The following is a 24,549-nucleotide window of genomic DNA, read 5'->3' on the forward strand; positions in this document are numbered from 1 at the left end:
ATAGAATTAAAAAACTAATACATTGATTTTGCGTTTTTTAGGTTTTTAGGAAGACATCCATATAAAATGGATTGCAATTAAGATACATTATACTAGTGAATCCGTAACACCATCTTCCTACCGAAATGTGTTAATGTATAATATAATATGAGTGGTTCCCACCTAGAAAAAAGTATATAATTTTGCATGGCTTGTTGCTTTGTATGCGAAAATTTTATTTAGTTCTGCATTAGACTTATGTTCCCATATATGCAACAAAGATTAAATGGCTTATAAACGTTTTCTATATAATTCAAGTAATTTCAACATAAGGAAAAAGTACATTGTATTTCTATTATAATATGTATACTCTTAGTCGTGTATGTACGAGTATAAACATAATAGGTAATAAGTTTTTCTTTTTGGAAGATTCATTAAAATTTTATTAGTTATTTATAATCTAATCTAGGCTATTTAAGTAACAAAAAATATTTTAAAATGCTTATGAAATTAATTCAATTAGATTATATAATAAAAAAAAATGTTTTTTTTTGAAAATATTTTAATATTATATATGTATACGAGGTTTAATAATAATTTATTTTTATTTTCAATAAGTTTTTAGTTCACATATACGTTGTTAAGTTTAAGACATAAGCTAAGTTTAAAATAAGTTAATTAATTAAATATTTCAAATAAGAAAGCAGCATATGTATTCTGAACAAAAATTATAACAGTTCAAGTAAATTTAGATTTCAAAATTTTCACACATACCATAACATTTATTTAAAATCTTAACATAAATTACAAAAAAAAAAAAAACAATATTATTTCGCTTTGCAAACAAGTATTTCAATTAAAATAACCTATATATTTGTGTAATTTAGCTAAAACAATAAGAATTAAGATATTCAAAAATTTTTAAAGTCTAAATTTTTATTGTAATTTTCATGCCTATTAATTGCAATATTTATTTGTGTCCCTATATATTTGCCTTCCAATATAAAATGTGATTATTCTCATATACACATAAAAATGTAGAAACAAATAATTATTGTTAAAACTAGTCTTATAAACCTTATAATAACAGAATTTATAAATAACGGAAAATATCTACCGTTAACCAGTTACAAAATATACCCTTTGTACCTATACATTTTTTTGCATATTTTTACCTATTTGTATAAGTTATAAACGCATACATACATAATTTTTAACTTTAAAATTTGCATTTTACAATTTATTAATATCGCTAGTAATTTTCAAAAAAAAATATTTAATAATTTATGCTTCGAACCGTATTTTTGTTTAAATCTATACATAAAAATTAAATTATTTTTCTCAATTAATAATATTTATTTTGATCTTATTTTTAATATACAAAATTATTCAAAATACATACATAATTATAAGAGTATATCACTTTTGATTTTTATACTCAAATATCACTTTAAATTATGTATGTAATGTATGTGTACATTTTGAGATTTTTTAAAAATTTCCTTCTTAATAATATAATGATAAATAATACCTAGACTATATACAATAATGTAAAAAAGAGATTTTAAAGCCCCACTCTTGATTATATATATATATACATGCATACATACCATATTATATATATTAATGAATAAAGAAAAAGTAAAGTAACAAATTTTTATTCTCAAAAATGTAATAAAATTAGTATTCCCTTTAAAAGACTAAATTCAGTTTCCTTCGGTCTGTTCTAGTGATAATACAAAAAAAAAAAATTAAAATTGATAAGTGAAATTTTGTTACAATATAATAAAAACGAGAATAAATAAATTATTATCGCATTCATTTAATTTACTTTTTTTTCTGTATATATTCGCGTTCTAGTAATTCCAAAAACAAAAAATACACAATATTTCAATAAAAATGATATTAAAAAAAAGAACAATAATTATTTTTTGTCTTTTTTTCGGAATAAAATTAATAACAGCTGAAAATGATGAACCTGGTAAGTATATACATATGTAATAATAAATAGAACTTCCTTCTGGACATATCATTATTGGATTAAATTTGATGTAAAGTAACAAATATAGTATTACTTATATATACGAATATAACACTATTTACAGGGTTCGATTTTTAATATAATTATAATAACAATATTTCGTTTATGACGAGGCAACTTTAATTTCATTCGAACAAAGTCAAAAACTATATATACCCTTATTATGATCGACGAAGCGAATGGCTAGGCGAGTCGAATGGACTAGGCGAGTCGAATGGGCTAGGCGAATCGAATGATATTTTTACTTTCATTCGCCAGATCAAAAAAATATTGCTACCGAAAATAATAAATCTATGCTAAACAATCAATATTTTTTACAATAATTTGTAGAATTTTATGAACTTAGTTTGCAGATAGTTTAGATTTTTCCATTAGGCGAATTCGCTAATCGTAATACCAAAAATATATACTCGTCAAAAATTTCATTCCCTTCGCCGACCATTATAAGGGTCATTCCAACTTTCTAATTAATTTTCATTAATTGCATTTATGTTTTCATACTTTGTTCAAGCTTATTAAGTATAACAACTGAAATATTTTATTTATTTTTTAAGAACCCTTGTTTTTGTAAATATATATATATATATATATATATATATATATATATGAGTAATTCATAATTTTAATAAATAAATGTTCAATAATTTTGAAAATTTTAATTTTCAGCCACTACAAATACAACAACAATACAATTATCAAAAGATAATGAATTAGATCGTTTAAAACGTGATTTATTAGTTAATTACGATAAGTATTCGAAACCGTCTTCAAAACCACTTATATCATTATGTGTTAATTATATAGCAATTGATTTAGATGAACATGCTGGAATATTTAAAATATATTTATGGCTTGTAATAGTAAGTATTATATAAATTTTATACAAAATTACTATTGATTTGATTTTATAATATTAATTATAGATCAAAATATATATATTTTAAATACTTGTATGTTTTACTACAATTAACAAATTTTTATTTATATTAATGCGATATATGTATATATAGGAATGGAAAGATCCTAAACTTGTTTGGAATCGTAATGATTATAGTAATATATCATTTTTAAATTTTGCTGTACATGAAATATGGCAACCGGAAGTTGTTGCATTTAATTCTGTTGATCAATCAATGGAAACATATCCAGATACTTTAATGATTGCATATAATGATGGCAGTATGTTATGGGTTCCGCCACATGAATTTAAAGTTTTTTGTGATATGGATTTTTCATTATGGCCATATGATAAACAAAATTGTTCACTTAAATTAGGTACATGGGCATCAAGAGATATAAAATTTTTTCCAAAAAAACAAGAACGATGCTTTGATACAAGTGAAGAAGATAAAGTTATTTCTGAATGGAAAACAAATAAAATAGTAGTTCAGAATGGAACTGATCCAATAACAAATTATGATTATGTTGAATTTAGTTTTGAGTTACAACGTAGAACCGCTTTACATAGAATATTAATAATAACACCAGCAACATGTATTATTTTAATGATCTTATCTAGTTTTTGGTTACCGCCACAATGTGGAGAAAAGATTTTACTAAATGGTATCAATGCTCTATTAATATTAGCATTTTTAATGTATTTTGGACAATTGCTACCAATTTTAGCTGATCATACACCACTAATAGGTAATTTTTTTTTTTTAAAATGGAAAAAATACGTCACATATTAAAAATTATTTCTCGTATAGTTTTATTTTTATGCAACAGTTTACTTTTAACAAGTTTCTCAATGATTATATCTGTTTGTGTGATATATATAGCAGATATTAATCATGAAAAACGATTACCGCAATACTTGAGGAATATCTTAAATAATCATGTTTGCAACATACTTTGTTTATCACACTTAAGTGTAAGTGTTGACAACACAGTAAATAATGATGAAGATGAACCAAAAATTGATGGAAATAGTTCACAAGATCCCCAAATATTTGAATTGTCATCACCATCAACATCAAAGAAAATTATAAAAAATGATTGGATAACTTTTGCAGTTGCAATCGATAGACTTTCATTTATTGTTTATTGTATTATTTTTGCTATATTAGCTATTAAATATTCAGTTTAAAATTTAAATAAAAAAAAATGGGTATTATATAAAAAGAATCAGAAAATTATATGTAAATAAATTATATTTGATTACCTTATAGTTTTATTCATTTAGTATTTTATTTTTTAAGGTGTAAAAAGCATATAAGTTAAATAACTATTGTACACGGTACACATTTTAAATTAAACACACGCAATTCTTTAAATGTAAAATTATAAAATACAAAATGCATACATGTAGTCAAATAGTTAAATTAGTATTCAAGTTTTAAATAGGTATTTTGCTTGCTCCTCATCAAAATCAGAGCTGATCAGAAATCAGTACTTGATTACTGATAACTTTGTTTTCCCAAATTCTATTGGTTGGTACTATAAGTTCAAAAAGACATTGAAAATTCTCTTAATTTCTAATAGAAATCGTCATTTAACAAATTATTAATAAATGTAAATATTAAAAACAGTTAATAAGTATAAATATTTGAAAAACAAATTATTATTAATTCTCCAAAAATTCGAATAAAACAAGAATTTTTCTAATACAAATTGGGTTAATCAAAACATAAAGCAACAATAATAATTGTATTTAAATAAAAATATAGGCCATCTCTTCTTCACTTCATCACAGTTCTTCTTCATTAAACATTTGCAGCATAATATTGAGTCTATAAGATATTCGAAATATAAAATTAATAAAGAAAAGATTACACAAAATTTTAAAAATATTTTCAAACATTTTAATATTTATTTACACAGTGTCTCTCTTTTATACATTGAAAATATAATATGTAAAAAAAAATGAAATAACATTTAAACAACGAGCACTTCAGTAAAATAATAAAGAACATAAACTTTACGTTTATGCGTCCACAGTTTAATAGAAATATTTTAACTTAACAACTATAAATTTAACAAATTACATTCTTATATTAATTAATCTATTTTTGTTTTTTTATTTTTTTTTAATTTTTATATTCAATTATTTTTTTGGCATCTTCCTTTTTTTTTTAATATTAAATTTTAGTAATCCCTGAAAATTATTATTAAAATTAAACGTTTAACCGAAGCAAAAAAAAAAAGCTATTATAGAAAAAATTTATGAAAATATTATGATACTCGTATTATAACAAAGTATTAGATAAAAATTCATATATTAAAAAAATATTTAAATTAATCATAAAATATTTTATTAAGAAATTAAATCGTAAATATTAATATTAAAGATTTTAAAATTTTTTATTTTGATCTAAAATCACATTTTGATTTATTTTTGATATTCATTCAATACGATTTTTGTGTTCAGGGATCTTGTAATAATAAAATTTTTTTTTCATTGTAAGTTTTGAGATTTGTTATAATACATACATTTACATATATTCCTTTCTAAATCTTGTTTAAAATATATATTTTTAAATTTGAACTAAAAAAAATAATAAAACTAAAAATAAAGCTAAAATTACTTTCAAGATTTTATATAATACTATACACTAAATTATGCAACATTTATTCCATGAAAATTAGTAATTAATTTATAAATAGCAAAAAAATATGAAGAAAGAACAATATTTCAAGCATTATATACGTATACTGTTTTAATTTTTTTTTTATCTAAATATAAAGGAAGATAATAAATTTATAATAAAATTAATTATCGATTAATTTCGAACTAATGCATTTTTTTTTCATTTTTCTTTGATTATTTCTAATTTTAATTTACATAAATATATTTAATAAGAAATTTATAAATATTTCTGCTAAATATTCTATTTAGTTTTATTTCCCTTTTGAATCATTAAATTAATTCATCAATTTTTTATCACAACGTTTTTTTCTTAGCTAGGGCAGTTTATTACTATCAGATTTGATTTTATTTTAAAAAATAAAACTTTAATTTTTCTGTTTCCAAATATGTAAATCAAAGTAAGAATAACAATTTATGAAAATTTTTAAAAATTCAGATTTTCAAATTTTTATACATAATAATTTAAGTTTAGATTTTAGACTTTTAAATAATTTTTGATTTTTCAAATTTTACTAAACTTATTACATGAATACCACCTTAATATTAGAATTTCTAATCATTTCATTTTTATTTGAACAAAAAAATTTATTAGTATTTCGAATAATTTTTATATAAATTTTAATTAATTTAGTATTTTAATGTAAATATATAGCAAAATTTTGCAAATAATTTAAAATTTCATAAATTTTATATTTAGAAGAACCAAAATCGATGTATAATCGTTTTATATGTATATATGTTTTTGATTATTTAATATTTTTGTCCAGACCTTTATGAAAATATTATAAATTCAATTAATATAATAAAAGACTAGCAAAACGTTTGACTTGAATTTTTTTCTATTGATTCACACTATTTGATTAATTAATTTAAATCAAATCAAATAAGGAAGAATTAGGCAGAAATAACATAAAATTATCTTAAATCAAAATACTTTAGCTTTTTTTTTATATAAATGTAAATTTTTCATATTGGCAGTTATTATATCCAATGTGCTCAAATTACTTAATTTTACATTAAAAATATAAAAAAAATATTTATTAATTTGTCAATAAGCTTAATCAAAGCTCTAATATAATAAAGTTTATATGTATATTAATAATAAGTCAGGTAAAATAAAAAAATATATATATACATACATACATATATATATATATACTTTGGTATTTCTAGAAGTAATAATACACATTTTCTTAAAACTAATTATGTAAAATGCATTCTTTCTATGGGAAATTTTTAAATTGTATGTTATTTTTGCAAACCAAAGATTGATTAGGTAAGAAAACCTTTCCAAATTATTTTCCATATTTAAATAAATTACTTAATATACATATACATACTTTTGAATAAAAACTAACTTGTCGCAAGTCAAAAAAAAAAACAATTAATTTTTAAAACTGAAATTAAATTATTATTAATAATCAAATTTAAATGTTTATTATATTTTGTTCTTTTTTACTAAAAAAATCTACTTTATAGCCGGCGTAAATCAAACTTGTAATTCTTTTTAATAATCACATATTTGAAGAATGCATTCCATATCAATAAAATTACAATAATCCTTAAACGATTTAAAAAAAAAAAATTGTGCAATTTAATAAACGATTTGGTTTCATATAAATTATTTGCGCTAATATCATTTTTGAACCTACACGTTATTCACTTTTTAAAACTTAATAACATAATACATATGAAAAATTAAATTGTAGTTCTGTTAAGGTTTTCTTCTATATATGTGAAATAAATACTTTTTTTCTAATAAATATTAAATAAAGATTTAACAGATTTTTGTTTTAAATTGTAGCTAAAATTTTAAATATATGTACATACATAATGTGTGTATGTTTACATAGAAACCGTAACAAATTTTTATGAGAAAACGTGTATGTAAGACTGTATATATGTATTTATCTAAAAATAATACATATATTTGAAAAAATATAAAAAAAACTTCTTCAGTTTAAACTCTATGTTAAAAACAAAAAATAAATTCAAATTAGTCCTCAATGTGCAAAATTAAATCTTGAAACAGTTCTACGAAACAACCAATGAAAAACGTGCTGAATACGGCTTCCAATCCAACTGCAAAATCCACCAACTGATAAAATTTTTGAACTCCAATATTTAATATGATCTGTGCACCGGAGTTAAGGAATTAAATAGAAAAATTAACTAAGAAAAAATGATTTTTTGCCACATATATACATAATATAATTCGCACACGAGTATACTCAAAATTATACAAAATTTATAAAAATATATGAAAAAAAAATTTTTAATTTTAATAAGATAGAACTTTAAGAGATTAGGATTAAAAAATTACTTTAGAAAGGTAAGTCACTGAGACAAATAAAGAAATTGAAAAATGAAGAGCAAGAAGATTGAGAAAAAGGAAATTTTATTCCCGATATATGTATATACACGACATAAAACTTAAACAAAATTAATTAAATAAATAATCAAGAATATAACAAAACATTATTGTCTTGAAAAGGATATAATAAGCCCCAAGGTGGGTGTCCTCCATTTATATATGTTACATACGTAAAACCATCTTTTCCTTTTCCTCTTATATTATAATAATAAGGTAAAAATGAATGTAGACGAAACCTAAAATAATTTTAAGAAATCCTACAATAATTTTAAATAGTTCATAAGAAATAATTTACTTTCGTTTTTCATAAAATAAAATTGCTGGCTGATTAGTTGTTAATACATGTAGAAAAATGGCTTTCACACTAAATCTTTCTGCCGTCGTTAAATGATGAATTAATGAATCTAATAACAGCGATGCTATTCCATTACGCCTATGTTTTCTATGAACTCCTAAAGATAATATATAACCAACGTCTGCAGTGCGCCCCATTGAATCCGGTAAAATACCTTTGTCCTAATTTAAAATATATATTTAATCTTTATATAGAAGTACTTATTCATTGTTCTTGAATTTAATAATAAAATTACCTCTTTACTTAAATGACGATAAGGTCTTATTTCGGCCACGATTAAACCAATAATAGCTAGGTTGTATACAGCCGCCAAAGCAAAGAAACGGGAGCTTGAGGTAATTGCTTCATACCACGCAAGCGGATAATCAATAGGAAACCAATCTTGGCACAAAGTGCGTACCTAAAATTATTTTTTTTAAGCTAAGCAGTCAAAATTAAAGTCCCATCATACATCATCTATGTCATCCGGACAAAGGAATCTCAACTGAACATCCGTAATGGAACATAAAGGTACCTGGTCGTTAGGGATTTTGTTTCTACCATTTTCATCACATTTTTGTTGGTGATACCTAAATTTAGTTTATTAAAATTACTTTCAAGTAGAAAATTGCAAATTCATTTCCGACTGAACTTACCAAGTGAACTGCGCCATCCATATATTTTATATATGCCAAATTCTACAATACGTCTTCCTAAATTAAAAATTTTTAATTGATTTGCTTTTGATTTGATGTTTTTAATATTTTTTAAAATTCTAATAATACCTTTCTCATTTAAATTGTCATTTAATAGATCTTGTTATTGTACGAATGAAACACCTACAAACCCATTTTTCAGCTGTATGAAGGTGCAAGTGCAACCTAAATACATATAGCGTCAAATTATCGCGTCAGTAGATGTCGCTTATTATTTTTTGTTGCACGACAGTTTGTTTACGGAAATTTTAATTTTTAAAAAATTCTAAATGAAAATTGAAATTGGTTTAAATGTATTTCAATGTTTATAATGAAGAATCGTATTAAATTTTATCCATTTAACTTAGATAAGAAATATAAAGTTTATCGTATGAGTGTGGCGTTTTCCACAACAATTATGTTTTAATATTTTGGCAAGTGGTTCTTATTTAAACATATTTTTTGACATTGTCAAAAAATGACTCAGTTACTATTTAAGCAAGATATTTTGAAGCTGCCTTCGGGGCTTGTTACCTTTAACAAATGATTTTAAGTTTTGAAAGCGTAATAAACTTTTTCTATGAGATTTCAGTTTTGAACTTCTTTTATGTAGTTAGAGAAGCTCTTAACATAACCAAAATATATCATTTCTATCAGCCGTCGTGGATAAGCTACATAGTTTTATAAGTGAAAGAAATACAAAGTCAGCTGTTTCTCAGTAATCAATTTAACTATAATTATGTAATAAGCTTGACATGACAAAAACATCAGCCGTGGTAATAAGCCTCGCAGCTAGTTTTGATTGAAAAATAATTGACTTATCTTTTGATAACGTCAAAGAATATGTTTTTAAAATTTCAACTTGTCAAAAAATTAAATAATAACATTTTGGTATTAAAAATTACGTTCACGGGGATAAAGTTTATTATTTTTAATAATTTGTTAATAATATAACAATTATTAAAAATAGTTTGTTAATAATTAAAGTTAAAATTTAATTCTGTCTCGCAACCATATATGTATAAATAGTTAAATAGCGAAGAACATCTGATTTTCTATATTTAGAATTTTCTTATATTTTTTTTTGATTTCAGTTTTGGGCACCTTGCCCTTGCGTACATCACTGCATGTTGATGTATTTACTATAGGTACACATATAATGTACACTAAAAATTTGTGTTCTATATTGATCCATTGATATGGATAAGCGAGGATCATTTGTAAAAACAAATATATTATAAAATATGACGTACAAATTAAAGTTGAAAAAGAAAAAGTTTTTCTATTTAGCAGAAAAAATAAAAAGTTTGCCATTTCCATTAGTCGAAAAGGAAAAGATAAATGCAATTTTTAACGGGTTTTCCGTTGAAGTGATTGATAGTTCTAATTTTTCTTTAATATACAATAATGGTTGTTTTGGAAAAGGTTCCGCCTCAAGAAGTGCTCCAAATATTGTCAGAAGAAATAAAGATTTTCCTACCTCCGATGAAACCGTACATTCATGTGAAACTTTAGTTTTGGATCTAGAAGAAGCATTTTTATTGGCTCATTTTGTTAAAACATTAGAAATTACAGACATTCAAGGAAATGTCATAAATAATTTCGAACTATTTGTTAAATTTTGTGAGTTGAAGCCGAATTTTATCAATTGCTTAGTGGCATACCTTTATTTAAAATACAATCAATGGATAATTAAAACTGGAATTAAATATGGTGCAAATTTTTGTAAGTATAGTTTAGTATAGTTTTGATACTGAATATAGTTTCGATAAATGATTGTAGTATTATACAAGGAGAATGTTCGTCTATATCATGCAAGTTTTGTTGTAATTTTGGCTGATAACTTACCTTTAATGACTAGAAGTATCCAAGTTATACAACGAGTAGCTGAATCCGCAGATAAAGATGTAATGGTTTTGCAAGTCATCAAACCGGTGGACCTAGATATCACAGACTTAAATCAAGTATTTTCTAGATTAACTGAGTTCAAAGTGATCGAAATAGTTCTGAAAAGGTTTGATATATCTAGAAATAATTAATTTTGTATTTCAATAAGCTTCAAACATTACAATAGATTTTTACAAAACATTTTTCTTGTTTTTTATTAGATTTTTTGTACGCGATGTTTTTTTGGTATTCCAGTTCTACGATATTCCGCGCGTTCTTCTAAATATATTTCTTTGCATTCGTTTTGAAATTGCTCATTCTTATACCATTTCCCTAAACAATCTTTCAGGGCACTATTTTCTTGTCTACATTTTATTACCATTAGAAGATTATGGTTTTTACAACAAGATTCAAATTCTTTTACTTCTTTAGAGCAATGCATTTCTTTCGCTCGATCTCTCATGATTTTTGGAATCATAACTTCCTTTTCAACGCGACGTAAGGATCTATCATTAGGATCACCTATGCAAATATGAAATCTTTACTCGTGCTTAATATAATTTAATGGCAAAAAAATAACCTAATCCATGAGGACCCCCGAGGTTGTTGAAAATTTTCTTTTCATTGGAGGTTGGGTTGGTCTCGAAAGCTAAAACCATTTTCCGTTCCAAGTAAAGAAATTGTTCTTCTAATCATTGAATCAAGATAAACATATCAAAATTAACTTTAGTTTTATTATTTATATTCTGACATTGCTTACCAGCTGAACTTGAAGTAAATTTATCCAGTAAACATTTTTGTTTATTCGATTAAATTTTAAAATCAAATGAAATTTTTATGTTATATGGGTGTTTGTCAAAATTGACTTTTTATGAGAGCGAAGTCACAAGACCAGCTGTCAGGTGAGCAAAAATTGATTTTCGTCGTAGAAAAATTGTAATTTTAACATTATTCGATTTAAGTTTTATTAAAATTATTTCAACATCTGGAGCTATTAAACAAAAATTATGTCTGCTGCAAATGTAAAAAATATGATTCCTCAGCTTCCTGAAGAAAACATTGGTAAGTTTATTGTTTTATAAATATTAAGTAGGTACAAAACTTAATCATAAGATCAGAATTTTAAAGATTTTATTAAATTTAAACTACAATTGCTATCCAATTTTATTTTTAAGATATGATTGCTGCAACTAGTGTGTTGCAACAACAGGCAGGGGATGTTCGTCAAAATAAACCAAATTGGCAAACTTATGCTCAATCAAAAATTATTTCTAATGATGAATTCCAATGTGTTACCTCATTAGATGGGCCAGAACGTGCTGATTATTTGCAAAAACAACCTAGTCAAACAGCCAAAACATTATTGAATATGATATCTCATATTACAAAAGACCAAACCATTCAATACTTATTGGTCATGATTGATGACATTTTGCAAGAAGATCGCACAAGAGTAAATATCTTTCATGATTATTCAGCTAAACGTAAACAAGAAGTATGGGGTGCATTTTTGAATTTATTAAATCGCCAAGATCCTTTCATTGTTAACATGTCGTCCAGAATTATAGCAAAATTAGCCTGTTGGGGAAAAGTTATGATGCCGAAATCTGATTTGAATTTCTATTTGCAATTTCTAAAAGATCAGCTCGTTGAACATGTAAGTTCATATATGTATAAATTATTTTATTTCAAAAATCATAAATATAATTCAATTTTTAAACAATTTGGATATAATTGAATCTAAAACTAATTGAATGAATGCATATATAATTGGAAACAATATAATTGCACGCTACTCATATTGATTATCAACATTTAATTAAAAAAAATGATCAATTTATTAATACTAATAAGCTTAATATTGGTTTTAATAATAAAAATTAATTACTAACAAAAAATATGCTGGGACTAAGTTTAGAAATCACATAATATTACTATATATATTCATAATATAACAGTACAGAACGCGTCAACTTACTAATTTAATGAAATTAAATATTGTAACCAGTTTGTGTTTGTATTTAAGTACAAGTTAATTAATATACATTTACCTTCATAGTAGAAACATACGTATTTTTGGAAAATAACTTTTTTAATTTTATTATATACCAGATTTTTTTAGAAATTGTGACTTTTGACTGGTATTAATTTTTCTTTAACTCCAAATTATGTTCATATGGTTCTTTCTATTTTCTACTAATTTTATTAAATCGACTCGCAATGAATTATATGAATTTAGAGTTATGTTTCAGACTAATAGAAATTATATGTTTTACGTTAAAAATTGTAGTTTTTTGGGTTAAATATTTTAAACGCGATAAACGGTACAAAAAATGGAAGAATTATTCATTTGAAAAAATCTTTAGAATAAAATTCGCAAAAATGATTGTACGAAAATTCTACCTATAAAAATAGATTGTTCGCGAATAATGCAAGGGATTACAAAAAAATTTTAGTAGTTTCAAAAATAATTTTTAGCGATAAAATTATTTTTTGCGGCTAATTTTAATGAACATATTTAAAAAATTAATGAATGGAGGATTAGGTGCATACATATATATGTATATATATAAATATATATATATACATGAACATATTTTAAATATCGATTTGTTAGTTTTTATGTTTCACTTTTGTTTTTATCAAGAATTGGTTAAATAATATTAAACCAACATTTTATTCAAATATCTTAGAAAAAATGGCACAAATTTCACATTGTTTCGATTAACTCTATTAATATTTTGGTAATAATTTCTATAATTATAAACGTGTATATTTTAAAAGTTCCTATAAAAAAATTCAATTTCTTATATTTTGTTTGAATTTCATGCCTCTGTACGAATGAATTTACTCTATAACACTTCAATAAATTCGTAATATATATATATTCATATATATATATAATTCGTAATATATATATATATAATTCGTAATATTATATATATATATACATATGCATATGTAATGTGGAGATGAAAAATTTAGAATTAAACATATTTAAAATAATGTTTGTGTTAAAATTTCATTTAAATTTGTTAAAAAGGGAATTTTTATTAAAAATTTAAATTTACATTTCCATTTTCTAACTTTTAAACTATAATTAATTCGTAGTTTGTTTTGTGAATCAATTCTGCATCCTAATCATAATTAAGAATATAAAGAGTTTGTTCTTCATTTAAGTACTTTTGATTATTTTTAAAGTCCTATAAGTGTCTTTTTTCTTTGACATTTTTGCTTACATTTTCAAATTTTGATGAAGATTTCATTGCAAATTGCGAAAAGAATTTTAAGAATTTATATTAATTTATAATTTTTATTTTATATGTACATACTTAAATAAAATTTCCATTGGAATTCAACAACTTGTTGTTTTGAAATTTTTTTTTATAACGTACATATATACATACAATATGTATTTTCCAATATGTACATGCGGAAAATTTTGTATTAAATTAAATACACGATATTTAAATGAAAAAAGGCGACTGAATATGTAAAAGAAATGGCAGAAATATCTAAGCGTATAACAACTGTAGTCCATTTACATGGCCATCATTCACATGGTCATGGACATCACCATGGACATCATCACGATTCAAAATATCACTTTCAACATCATGGGAATGGTCATCAAAATCAATCAGTACATGAAACATATAAAGAAATTCCAGAAGGAAATACTTCAGTACCTGGCACACCAACAATTTCTGGTGATGGAAAACTTCAAGTAATACCGGTAGAGTGCTGTGTGATTTTCTTTTTTCAGATTTAGGAATTAAAATGGATTAAGTACAAAAATTTTTAAAATGTGATGAATCGCGTTCGATCATTTATTAATTGAAAAATATAGGTTTGACTGTAATAGTATCGATCCAAAAATAGTATTGGTTGAACTATTTTGGTAATAATTTCTATCATTATAAACGTAAATATATAAGGGTTTTGATTACCTAATTTAATACACTAACCAACTCCTAATGCAATTAGTAAAGATTAGCAAAGTAGATTTGAGATTATCTAAGGGTAATTACAAGGTGAAAGTAATAATATTTTAATTAAAATTTTTATAAATGTAGAAATTTTTTCGGTGTCGTATTAAGAAAATAATCAATAATTTTAACAAAGTTTAACACTTAGAAACTAATAAAACATCATTGAATTTTGTATAATTTTACATTTTTAATATAATTATTATTTTTATATTATATACAGAGTAACGAATATATACAATCAGTTGGTCGTTGCCTTCAAATGATGTTACGTGTTGACGAATATCGATTTGCTTTCGTCTCCGTTGATGGTATAAGTACAATTATAAGTATACTTTCATCAAGAGTAAACTTCCAAGTAAACTGATGCATTATTTCAATAAAAGTCCATTTATTCATTAAAACGTACTTTTTAGGTTCAGTATCAGCTTGTTTTCTGCTTATGGGTTTTAACATTTAATCCATTATTAGCAGAAAAGATGAATAAATTTAATGTTATTCCAATATTGGCCGATATTTTAAATGACTGTGCCAAAGAAAAGGTACTTTTTTAAGAAAATAAATTATTCTATAATTTACTTTTTGATGCATACGTATATAGGTCACAAGAATAATTTTGGCAGTATTTCGCAATTTAATTGAAAAACCAGAAGAACCGCAAGTAGCTAAAGAGCATTGTATTGCAATGGTACAGTCAAAAGTACTAAAACAAATTTCGATTCTTCAACAACGTCGTTTTGACGACGAAGATATCATTGCTGATATTGAATTTTTGAGTGAAAAATTACAAAATTCGGTTCAAGATCTATCATCATTCGATGAATATGCAACTGAAGTTAAAAGTGGTCGTTTGGAATGGTCTCCTGTACATAAATCAGCAAAATTCTGGCGTGAAAATGCTCAACGTTTGAATGAGAAAAATTATGAGTTATTAAGAATTTTAGTTCATTTGTTAGAGACATCAAGAGATCCACTAGTTTTATCTGTTGCCAGTTACGATATTGGGGAATACGTTAGACATTATCCAAGAGGAAAGCAGTAAGGCTGAAAATCGTTTTGTCACTGTTATTATATTATTTTTAACATATTAATTTTTTTTTTATGTTAATTAAATTGTTTAGTGTAATCGAACAGCTTGGTGGAAAACAATTGGTAATGCAGTTATTAAGTCATGAAGATCCGAATGTGCGTTATGAAGCTTTGTTAGCTGTTCAAAAGTTAATGGTCCATAATTGGTAAGTTAAACAAAAAATTATGCAAATATTTTGTCCATATTCAAATATTCGACTTTATTTCGAACTACGATTTGATATTATTAAATTCTGACTTGCTTACTGGAAAAGCAGCCGAATAATATAAAAACTGAACTAATTTCTATTAAATAATTTCTATTAATTGTTTTAACAATTAATATCAAAATCTAAGTAAAGCGTTTTTTTTTGTTATTTATAAATTAAATTAAATTAAAAAACAAATTAACAATTCTTTCTAGGGAGTACCTCGGTAAACAACTGGAAAAAGATTCAGAAAAACCGAATCAAAAACCGATTAGTGGAAAAGCCTAATTTGAGGACATAGATACTCTGGCTGATGTAAAAAAAAATAAACTTTCTGATCAAATTTACATTTAAAGTTTAAAAATATTTGGCTAAATAATGATTCATGTTGATTTAATGTAACATTGTAACAATAAAATTGGTATTATTTGTAAAAATCACGCATTCCAAAATTTTGTTCATAATAAATTTTCAAAATCAGCAAAAAATCAGATAAATTAAGCATATAAATCATAAAATTATAATATAAAATATGAAATTATTCAGAAAGTTTTATTTTTAATATTTCAATAATTAAATTTGTATCTAGTAAATTGTAACATGTGTTAAATTGAAAAATTTAGATCTAAATACGACTTATTAAAAACTGTTTATAATTCTTAAATAATTTATGTGTTATTATTATTCGTTTAAAAGAAAATAAAAAGTATTTTTATATTCGAGATATGAAAAAAAGTTAACTAATGTCAGTATCTCTTTGATGTAAATAAAAGTTTACCATATATCTAATGTAATATACAAATTTCATCGGAAAATTTTAAAATTTGATTTGCAATTAAAAAGATTTTTTAAAAGCTTAAAGCATCGCAATTTTACTTGTTTTGTTTTTTTTTTTTTAATTAAATAATATATCGTTTTAAATAATTAAGTATTATAAATATGTATTTTAACAAATATGTAATAATATTAAATGAAAACTGAAGTAAGAGAATATGTATAAATTAAATAAAAAATAAAATTGTTGAAAAAAGTGTTTTTATTTTAAAATTTTATTTCTATAATGTTTAATTTTGAATTTTTGATTAGCTTTATTAAGTTTTTTAAGAAAGACCGATTAAGTTAAGATGAGATGAAGACCGTGATGAAGTAAGCTGTTATTTTTAACTACTAGAATATGTTCTTGAATTGAATTGAAGTAGTCAATCGAAAGAAGATATTAAAAATAATTTGTTACTCCCTTCACTTTGTTTTTCTTTTTAATCTTTTCAATTTTTATTTCTGATTACACATTATAAATTTTAGTTTACATATATGTATGTTATCCATTACCTAAATATATAAAAAGAAAAATTAAATATATATTACAAATAAATATCTTAAAAATTACTAAGAAAATAGGTTGTTCTAAATTTACATTATTTCCATATAAGATTTAAGACATTCCAATTTAAAAAAACTTCTCATGAGTAAATCGAATTTCAATTACATTATTGTTAAATAAAATTTTGATTTTTTGTTACTTGCAAAAATTTGAAGTTGTTTCAGAATTAAGATTTAAAAAATTTCTGAAGATAAGTTGAGTCTGATATTCAGGCCGCAAGAGTTTAAAACCCATCATTTTTCTCCAATAAACTATGTTGTGACCACAGATTATTATGAAATTTCAAAAAAAAAAAATTGTGTACAAGTAATAAATGGAAATAAATTTTTAAAATTTATAATACCAATTTAAAATAATAAAATTAATTTTATTATTTTAAATTGGTATTAAATTAATAGTTATAAATGTTATATACATAATTTTTAAGTGAATAATCTATATAAATAAATTTTTAATTCATCAATAGGTCCATAAAAATAATACTTACTTTAGAAGTTTCCTGCCAGAATATATTTTTCATTTTCTATATATAAACAAAATATCCGGTCAAAAAATATTAATTTCTCCTTACTTAAAAAAAAAAATCAAACACATACTTATTTAAAACGTTCTCTGAATAAATAATTTTTTTGTAATCACAAAAGTATGATCATTTCTTGAAATTACAATAGATCACATATTCTTAAAAAAAACACAAAAAAAAAAATTTTAAAATATCAATGTTTGGAATGGTGAAGAAAAAGGGAGCGTTAAAAATATTTTAAGGTAATGTTGAAAGTTTATTTCTTTTCCAAAATAAAAGAAGTTGAATGAACCTTTGAAAATAATTACAATATGTATGTAAATATGAATACGGTGTACAAAAATAGGTATATATATATATACATTTGTATGTTTTATAAACATACTTAAATTTCAGTCACTGTTAATAACCAAAAAAGGTTCTGTTTGATTTGGAACACAAAAAAAAAAAAACACATATGTATATATGTAGTAAATTTATATTGAATGTATGTACTAAATTTCAACTGTGATTTTGTTAATTTTTACATATAAGAATGTATACGTAAGTGTACCTTGCCTTTTGTACCTTTATTGCAATTTTTATTATTATTTAATTTATTATTATATTCAATTTATTCAATTTCATTTATTCAATTTTTATTATTATTATTTATAATTTTTTTTATTAATTTTTTTTATTAAAATTTACAGGTAGCACCTATGTAATAACAGGTCTTTGTTTGAGAGCATGTAGACGTTATACCATTTTTAAATTATTAAAATCTAAACAGTGAAAAGTTATTTTGAATAATAATTAATTAATATTAATAGTAATTTGAAATTTGCAGTTATCAGATCTCTCAATCGAAAACTAAAATATTAATATTGAAAATTTTTTCAAATTTACATTACTTATTTTTAGTTTTACCACAAATACTTGTGGTAATATTAAACCAAAAAAAAATTTTAATTTAATATTTTTTTTTTTTTATTGGTGTGAAAAGAAAACTTCCTTTTATTCGGAATAAAATACTTTTTATTTTTCGCTAATATATTTCGTGCGCTACATACGCACTTTATCAAAGCTGATTTTCTTCTGAAAAAAAAAATTTTTTTGAGTTTAATTTAATACTTAAATTATTGTTTAAACATAATTTGTAAAAATACATTACTTAAAAAAACCATTATTTTTACAACCATTTTTTGTTTTAATAATATTAACTTCCAAAATACAGTAATACGGTCTTAATATACAATTCAGCTCATAAGTGTGAATTGCTGAATTGTGTATTAATACAAAATTACTGCATTTTGGAAGTCAAGGTAATACATATATGTATACATATATTTTTAAAAATTCATAAAAAAATTTACAATTATTTCATTCAAATATGAGCAAAGGCACAAAAAACTTTAAATTTGACATTACAATGGGCGTCTATTGCAAAAATGAAAATCTAATGTCAATTTGATTTATTTACGTAATTAAAATTTTATTACTGAATAAGTTAAGTTGAAATTAGATCTGCATTTTAGTAAGTGTCCATTTTTTTTAATTAAAACGCATTTATTTTCAATAAATTTTTTTCAATTAAATTTATTATTATTTAATTTCATATAAATTTAATAAATACGCATTGGGTGATTTTATGATACAGGATATCAAACAGTATATTAATAACCTGATTGGGATATCTTCCATTTTACTCACCGGGATGGGTATCTTTCCAAAAAAAAAAAAAAAACGAAATTTAATCACTATTCTATCACTTTGTTTTTGAAGGTGACTGAAGACTTATAATTTCAAACAATTCAGCAATTACAATTCACAATATGAATTGTATAGTAATATATAACACATTATGAAATAAATTATTATTTCATTAATTATGAAATCTGATCAATCAAATATTAATTGATATTTTGGTTAAAAATGAGATAATCCAATTGAAAAAATGAGTAATCAAATTGAAAAAATGAGTAATCCAATTGGAAAAATGACTTATGTACATATATATGTATGTGTTATAAAAAAATTATAATTCTAATTTGAAAAAGTGAGTATCATACATTTTTATAATGTAATTTTCGATTAAGTAGAAATTATTCGAAATTGCGTATCTCGTTTTTATTGTAAATGTGTACAAATTTTTGTTTTTGAAATTGAGAGGTTCAGTCGATAATTTGAGAGTAAATGAGATAATCCAATTGAAAAAATGAGTAATCTTATTGGAAGAAAGAAAAATTCTTTAGAAAAACGGAAAATTTTGACTTGAAAACGAATAAAAAGTGAGATAAATGATCAGGCTTTTAATGGTAGCTACTTAACGATACATGGTCTAACGGTACTTAACGGTACAATTATTTCATTACAAACACACATATTATGTGTTACTGTATAGAAACTTATTTATATGATTAGGTAATAATAAAATTAAATTTTGGTCAAAAAGGATATGAAAAGATTTCAAACTACATACATATATACGTTATATACATATTTTAGAATTAATGTTTATTTCACTTAAATTTTTCTTTTTTTTTGTTTAGATGAGCGACATTCGTTGGCTTTTTGTGTGCGGCAAAACTTATTTTTTCCGTATTTACATAATTTGTGAATAAAAAGAACGTAAATTATTTACTTATAAAAAATCTATTTTTCAATAGCTTTATTGAAAATTTATTATTAATTTATATAATTAATATTCCTATATTAATCATGTATTAATAGGAATAATAATTATATAATTATTAATGTATAAATTGTTATATTAAGAAAAGAAAACATAATATTATTTGCTAGCTATTTTAATTCAAATAAAAATGCTATTTTTATTTAATTAATTAATAAAATTTTTATGATAAAAATATTTAATTTAAAAACTATGATCTAATTTGATAACACTTTGTTAATTAGCATAAATTATCATTCATATATATTTGTATTAATATATACACTTCGTATATGTATAACAATAAAAAATATGTATATGAATATCTTTTATGTATTTGAATTGTATTAAGAATGTTATTGATGAATACGTTCAATAACATTCTTAATAAAATAGAAATATTAATTTTGAATTTCTATGTTGGTACACAAATCTATTTAAATTTAATTTAAGTTTATACAATTTATATTAATATTATGTTTGTATATTTACAAACAATAATTTATAATAAGATAAAATTTTTAAATTAAAATATAATCAATTTTGTTTGGGTGATTTTACATGTATAACTTGTTTAAATAATGAATATATTATGTATGTTCTAGAGGTTTTGATAACGTACTGAATATGCAGTATATATTCAGAACTATTCTATAAAATCAAATTGGTTCATATAATTTAACTGCGCTTCTCATATAACTAATTATTGCTATATTGCAATAATGTTTATAAGAACAGTATTAGCAACATTTTTGTTTATTAACGTTGAATGTAGCGCAGTTTTCGTTATATATCGCGATATACTACGTTTATGAAAAGGCCTACTCTACTTATCTTTTCATTTATAATTTTTCGAAAATCATCATTTTATTTACGTGAACACATACATATACATATAGTATATCTATTCTTATGAAAAATATCAACTATCTATACACGTTTTTTAAAAATAATTTTAGAAAACCCCAGTGTTCAATTTGTGATTTATTAATATAATATTATGTATGTAAGTATGTATTTTAAAAATATCTAGATATATACATAATTATATTGAATTATTACTATTGAACCTACTTAATATATTATTATTTACTCTATATGCAAAAATCCGAAGATTGCATTGAAATTTTAGACCACTGCCGCCTTAAATCTATATTAACTATAAATATTTCTGATAATATAGTTTACAGAAGAGATTTTTTTCAGAAAATGTTACGAAATCTAAAAAATATGTACATACATCAATTCCGAATTAAGTTTATTTGAAGGTTAAAAAATTAAAAATTATTTTTTCTTAAAAATTTATTAGAAAATTTTTAATTTTTGTTTATTTTCTTTATACATACTTAATTGTATGTAGAGAAAAAAAATATTAAAAAATATTGTTTTAATTAATAAAAAAAAAAGTTAATTTTATATTTTTAATAAAAACAAAAGAACAATTTATATAAAGCAACAATAAATTCTTATTTCAAATTTGAATTTCATTTTAGTATTCTTGTACGTTTGTTCCTATATACGAGTATATTATACCTTTTCTATATTATACAAGTTTGCTTTATAGAATATTAATTTAATCATAAAATTTTTGCATGTATGTATCAGTATATATGTATATACATACAATAAATTATTAATACAATTATAATTGAACTTCAAAATTGCATTGTAATTAATGTAGTATTATAATTTCTACTACAAAAATTGCAACAACATTTTTTAATATTATATTTTTCAATTGTAGTTCCTCTACTACACGCATTTAAGCAACTACAATTGAATTGCGTATTAATACCGTATTGCTATAATAAATTTGCGATATCACCGTAATATACTAAAATTATTAAATACAATATTATTAATTAAAATTATTAATTATAAATTATAATTAATATTTGATACAAAATTTTTCTATATTTTTATTCAATAAATTTTTATTTAATAATTTTATTTTATTTTATATACATATAAAAAAAAAAAACACTTATAATATTTTTTGCGAAATTTTTTTTTGTTTCTCCATATATGTATAAATAATGTTGGTTTAAACTATGAAATATCGTGACTTGATGTGGCATAGCCGATTGCAAAAATTAATTTTTTTTTGAAAAAAATTTCAGCTATGCCGACATCTTGCCAGAATTTTCATAGTATTTATTAGCAAATTATATATAAATTTTTTTGATTGATAATTAAAACTATTTAACTATAAATTTACGAAAAAAAAAAATAATGTTATATTGTATTTTATATGTATGCGATTATTGAATTTTATATTTACTTTTACATAGACGTATGAAATAAAAAAAAATAATTATTTGCTTAGTTAGTGTTCAACAAAAATCTACTAAAAATCAAAAAAATTTCAACTGCTTTTTTTTTTTTCATTTATCTTTTCTTTTCTTTTTTTCAGTTTTAGTGAAAACAAGAAAATTAGCACATTTTTAACTAGAATTCTCTCATAATATTATGTATGTTAACAAGGGTCCACATGATAATAATAAGGAAAATAAGTGTTCTACTATTTACGACCACAATTTTATTAAATTTATTTATTAATGTGAGAGCAAAAAAAAAAATGTTTAATATTTAAACAGTTTAATTAACACTTTAAGAGTTTTGGAAATACAAAACAAAAAATTCAGAAAAAAAAAAATTCCTCAAAATTTTCTTCTGGACATCAAACCAAACAACTCAAAAGCTGAAGTTTGAAGCTCTAATAATTGACTGAAACTAAAATTCAATTTTATTTTTAACATTATTATGTCGTTGTGGTTTCTCGTCATTTCTGTTTATGCTTTTTTTTTTTTGGTTTAAAGACGAGACTTCGATCGCACAATCTTATTAGAATCTTCATATATCCAAATACATAATAATATTTTTTTTTTTCAAAAAGATTATATTTATAAAAACGAAAAGCAATAACAAAAAAGTACTAAAATACCATTATAATATTACATACACCTATGTAACTATGTACATACATATGTACAAAATTAGTAGCAAATAATTTAAGTTAAAAAAAAAATATAAGTAAAATAAAACAAATTCGAAAGGAAATAATATATTAGGTAGTAGTGGAATGAAGTCTTGAATTGCATACTAATTAGACCTTTTTTTTGAAAAAAAAAAAAAATAGTATGATGTGTACAATACCTAGTTCGTTTAAAAAAAAAAATGAAGATAATAATAAAAATTTATACCACATTTATATGGCGGGCTTGGTTTTTTATTTTTTTTTATTATTTAAAATTTCACATTTTCACATTTACAAGTAACAAAAAAAAAAAAAGTATATTTACATACATTATATATACACATAATATATTTAAAACATAATAAAGAACAAGTGTATAACACTTGCGATAATATATTAAATTATATATATTTTTAAAATATTATATATATATATATATCTGTATAATATATATGAGTATGTGTATACATGTAGGACTAAAATTTAGAAGGGAGAAAAACGTATAATATCAGTAGAGGTATTCAAATAAATTTGTATCGAAAAAAATAACAATTATAATAAATAAATAAAAAAATGATATACTCATCATATAAACTCATCACTGTTATAAAACGCTATATATACAACCAGTGTACTCTACAGCAAGTAGATATCAATCATATCTCTCCCGTAAACAAGAACTTGGCCATATATGTTAAATCTATACGTTATCAAAAATTAACGTTAAATTATACAATATTTAAACTGAGTTAGTTTATTATTTTAAATAAAATTTAAGAGAAAATTTTTAAATTTTTCTTTAATTATACCACTTATACTTATGTATGTAATAAATACATGTTATATAAAA

The 24,549-nt window shown here is 22.5% G+C and overlaps 5 protein-coding genes across 8 annotated transcripts; 3 read left to right on the forward strand and 2 right to left on the reverse strand.

The window, feature by feature from the left end:
- Window positions 1-1,749: 1,749 nt before the first annotated feature.
- Window positions 1,750-4,180, forward strand: LOC129605734 (acetylcholine receptor subunit alpha-type acr-16-like). Its single transcript, XM_055515648.1, has 4 exons — window positions 1,750-1,960; window positions 2,687-2,880; window positions 3,031-3,667; window positions 3,730-4,180. The coding sequence occupies exons 1-4, from the start codon at window positions 1,879-1,881 to the stop codon at window positions 4,107-4,109; spliced, it is 1,293 nt and encodes a 430-aa protein (XP_055371623.1). The 5' UTR covers window positions 1,750-1,878; the 3' UTR covers window positions 4,110-4,180.
- Window positions 4,181-6,868: 2,688 nt separating this feature from the next.
- Window positions 6,869-9,191, reverse strand: LOC129605742 (N-alpha-acetyltransferase 60). Its single transcript, XM_055515660.1, has 7 exons — window positions 9,103-9,191; window positions 8,974-9,030; window positions 8,790-8,907; window positions 8,574-8,738; window positions 8,279-8,499; window positions 8,108-8,219; window positions 6,869-7,744 (listed from the first exon to the last, which is right to left on the reverse strand). The coding sequence occupies exons 2-7, from the start codon at window positions 8,988-8,990 to the stop codon at window positions 7,613-7,615; spliced, it is 765 nt and encodes a 254-aa protein (XP_055371635.1). The 5' UTR covers window positions 8,991-9,030; window positions 9,103-9,191; the 3' UTR covers window positions 6,869-7,612.
- A 747-nt stretch (window positions 9,192-9,938) lies between these two features.
- Window positions 9,939-11,051, forward strand: LOC129605750 (tRNA-splicing endonuclease subunit Sen2). Of its 3 annotated transcripts, none has more exons than XM_055515689.1 (3): window positions 9,939-9,998; window positions 10,107-10,737; window positions 10,795-11,051. In XM_055515689.1, exons 2-3 carry the CDS (start codon window positions 10,257-10,259, stop codon window positions 11,049-11,051), a joined length of 738 nt encoding a protein of 245 aa, XP_055371664.1. In that variant the 5' UTR covers window positions 9,939-9,998; window positions 10,107-10,256. The 3 variants fall into 3 exon arrangements, with proteins under 3 accessions (XP_055371664.1, XP_055371647.1, XP_055371657.1); XM_055515682.1 differs by having other exon boundaries at window positions 9,958-10,031; XM_055515672.1 differs by having other exon boundaries at window positions 9,947-10,737.
- Window positions 11,035-11,688, reverse strand: LOC129605767 (COX assembly mitochondrial protein homolog). The gene is made up of 3 exons (XM_055515698.1): window positions 11,660-11,688; window positions 11,480-11,587; window positions 11,035-11,421 (listed from the first exon to the last, which is right to left on the reverse strand). The coding sequence occupies exons 2-3, from the start codon at window positions 11,556-11,558 to the stop codon at window positions 11,117-11,119; spliced, it is 384 nt and encodes a 127-aa protein (XP_055371673.1). The 5' UTR covers window positions 11,559-11,587; window positions 11,660-11,688; the 3' UTR covers window positions 11,035-11,116.
- A 71-nt stretch (window positions 11,689-11,759) lies between these two features.
- Window positions 11,760-17,022, forward strand: LOC129605719 (V-type proton ATPase subunit H). 2 transcript variants are annotated; one of them, XM_055515626.1, is made up of 9 exons: window positions 11,760-11,801; window positions 11,862-11,961; window positions 12,075-12,556; window positions 14,381-14,635; window positions 15,112-15,246; window positions 15,305-15,430; window positions 15,490-15,926; window positions 16,010-16,123; window positions 16,381-17,022. In XM_055515626.1, the coding sequence occupies exons 2-9, from the start codon at window positions 11,907-11,909 to the stop codon at window positions 16,451-16,453; spliced, it is 1,677 nt and encodes a 558-aa protein (XP_055371601.1). In that variant the 5' UTR covers window positions 11,760-11,801; window positions 11,862-11,906; the 3' UTR covers window positions 16,454-17,022. The 2 variants fall into 2 exon arrangements, with proteins under 2 accessions (XP_055371601.1, XP_055371610.1); XM_055515635.1 differs by lacking the exons at window positions 11,760-11,801; window positions 14,381-14,635 and having other exon boundaries at window positions 11,808-11,961; window positions 16,381-17,004.
- The last annotated feature ends 7,527 nt before the right edge of the window (window positions 17,023-24,549 follow it).

This window comes from Condylostylus longicornis, unplaced genomic scaffold, assembly GCF_029603195.1.
Source record: "Condylostylus longicornis isolate FDR11 unplaced genomic scaffold, ASM2960319v2 ptg000002l, whole genome shotgun sequence".
Classification (NCBI taxonomy): Eukaryota; Metazoa; Arthropoda; class Insecta; order Diptera; family Dolichopodidae; genus Condylostylus; species Condylostylus longicornis.